Raw genomic sequence first — 2,701 nt, 5'->3', positions numbered from 1 at the left:
CGGCGCCCCACCCCCGCCGGGGAGATCGCTGCACACAGCGTCCCTCTCCTCGCACCAGGCCGCGACCCTGACCGTCACGCCCCGGACCGCGCTGGCAGACGAGCTCGTGGAGATCCGAGTGGAGGGCTTGGGCCCCGGGCAGCCGGTGACCCTGCGGGCGTCGGCCGTCAGCCACCGAGGCCGCCTCTTCCACTCGAGCGCGCGCTACCAGGCGGACAGCCGCGGGACGCTGGACCTGGCCAGGGACCCGGCCCTGGGCGGCGACTTCACGGGCGTGGAGCCCATGGGGCTCCTGTGGAGCCTCAAGCCAGCGGGCGTGGAGAATCCCTGGCTCCGCCAGATGCCGAGGGGCGCGATGAAAAACCCCCTCAAGGTGGAGGTGACCGTCCACGACACGGTGCCGCAGCCGGGCCCGGCGCTGGCCTCCGCCCAGCTGCAGCGCCGGTTCTCCACCCCGGAGCTGCTCCGCACCCGGCTGAGCGCGGGCCGCCTGCGGGGCGTCTTCCTGCTACCCCCAGGTGCGTGAGGCCTCTGCTGCAGACGGCCTTGCTGCGCAGTGTCGGGGCCACTGACTGGCTTGCTTTGCTAGCGACTTTGTCACCTGAAAACACCGGCGAGGTCCACAATGCCTTTCCATTGTTCCCCCAGACACCAAACGCATGGACTTCCTCTAAGTTAGTGGCTCTCAACCTTACTAATGCCGAGACCCTTTCATACAGTTCCTCATGTGGTGGTGACCCCAGCCCCCACCATAAAATTATTTATGTTGCTACTTCGTCACAGTCATTTTGCTACTGTGATGAATCGGGCGACCCCCGGGAAAGGGTCACGACCCACAGGTTGAGAACCACTGCTCTAAGTGGTTATCTAGGATGGAAATGCGTGACTACATCTCTTCTGTGAGCAGCCCTCCTCCAACTTCAGAAAGTATTCCTGTGTTGCATGCACGGCTTGCTTGTTGGCTACACCAAGCATAACACTGCACTGCTGTAAATTTTCCAGTATTGAATGCTTGTCTATCTATTAAGCAGAGTTTTTCTGCTGATTTTTTTACACTACCTTTGTGTGTGTATAAGTGTGTGTGTTTGCAAATGAAAATGTCTATGTTTTGTTAAAAATACTTATGTTGATAATAATGGATGTATGTCGATCTTTCTTTGCCCCAAATTGACCTAAGTTAGCCTTGTAATGTAAACTTAAATACAGGCTGAATGTTAGGATAACGATGAGCTGTGTGTGGTCTGGCATACTCAGATGCCTTGGAAACATTCATCATCATAAGAAAACAGTTCTTAGTGCCCAGAGAACGGTGTCCTTAGTTGATAAACGAAGAAGATGAGGCCCGAAGTGTTCCCACCCAATCACACAAGCTAGGTGACACTAAAATCAGGGTGTGAGTCAATTTCTTTGAGCTCCAAGTTCTGACCTTTTGGAAAATCTATTAAGCCAAGAAATAATTAGAGTTATTAATATTTTAACAACTGGCTCAGTCTGAATCTAGCCTTAACCACTGTAGCTGCCCCTCCCCCACATCCATCCTTAGGCACAATTGTTAGGTGCCACCGAGTGGGTTCTGATTTCTAGTGACCCTGTGTACAACCGAACAAAACACCACCGAGTCCTTGCCATCCTCACAACTATTCTCATGTTTGAGGCCATCACTGCAGCCACTGTGTCAGACTATCTTGTTGAGAGCCTTCCTCTTTTCACTGCTCCTCTGCCCTCCCAAGCATGATGTCCTTCTCCAGGGACTGGTCTCTCCTGACATGTCCAAAATATGTAAGAAGTCTCACCATCCTTGCCTCTAGGGAACATTCTGATTGTCCTTCTTCCCAGATTTACTTGTTCTTTTGGTAGTTCAGGGTACTTTCAATGTTCTTTACCAGCACCATAACTAAAACACATCGATTCTTCCTTGGCTTTCCTTATTTACCGTCTGACTTTCACATGCATATGAAACTCAACACTGTCCTCTAGGCAATGCTGACTCATGGTGCTCTCCTGTGGGTTTCCTAGACTGTAACTGTTTATGGGAGCTAAGTCCAGTTTTTCTCCTGCAGACCTGCTGGAGGTTTTGAACTGTCGACCATGCAGATTGCAGCCCAGGGCTCCACCACATGCATATGAGGAGGTTGAAAATACCATAACGTGGGTTAGGCACACTTTAATACTGAAAGCAAAATCTTTGCTTTCCAACACTTTAAAGAGGTCTTATGCAGCAGATTTACCCAATGCATTGTGTTTGATCTCCTGACTGTGCTTACATAAGCATTGATTGTAGATCCCCCAAATCCTTGACAACTTCCATCTTTTCTCCTTTTACCATAATGTTACCTACTGGTCCAGTTGTAAGGAATTTGTCTTTGGTTTTTTTTACACTGAGTTATAATCCATACTGATGGCTGAAGTCCTGGAACTTCATCAGCAAATGCTTCAAGTCCTCCTCACTTTCAGCAAACAAGGTTGTCACCTGCCTTTCACAAGTGGTTAATAAGCCTTCTTCCACTAGGGCATTGAAAAGGAGGAGAGCCCTGGACAAGGATGGACACAGTGGATACAACAATGAGCTCAAACAGGACAATTGTGAGAATGGCGCAGGACTGGACAGTATTTCCTTTTGTTGTACGGAGGGTTGCTATGTGTTGGAATGGACTCGAAAGCGCTGAACACCAAACCAATCCTGATGCCACATTCCGCTTCC

At 50.3% G+C, this 2,701-nt stretch overlaps 1 protein-coding gene across 1 annotated transcript in view; it reads left to right on the top strand.

Moving 5' to 3' along the window:
• Window positions 1-2,701, top strand: part of LOC101650503 (acyl-coenzyme A thioesterase 1-like) — a 19,501-nt gene that overhangs the window by 2,323 nt on the left and 14,477 nt on the right. The window contains exon 2 of the mRNA XM_030884858.1: window positions 59-518. Coding sequence (XP_030740718.1) covers window positions 59-518 — 460 coding nt within the window. The remainder of the gene's footprint in view (window positions 1-58; window positions 519-2,701) is intronic.

Source organism: Echinops telfairi, unplaced genomic scaffold, assembly GCF_000313985.2.
Source record: "Echinops telfairi isolate 266 unplaced genomic scaffold, ASM31398v2 ScPeMD7_18;HRSCAF=68, whole genome shotgun sequence".
NCBI lineage: Eukaryota > Metazoa > Chordata > Mammalia > Afrosoricida > Tenrecidae > Echinops > Echinops telfairi.
This window is presented reverse-complemented; position numbering and strand designations above follow the sequence as displayed.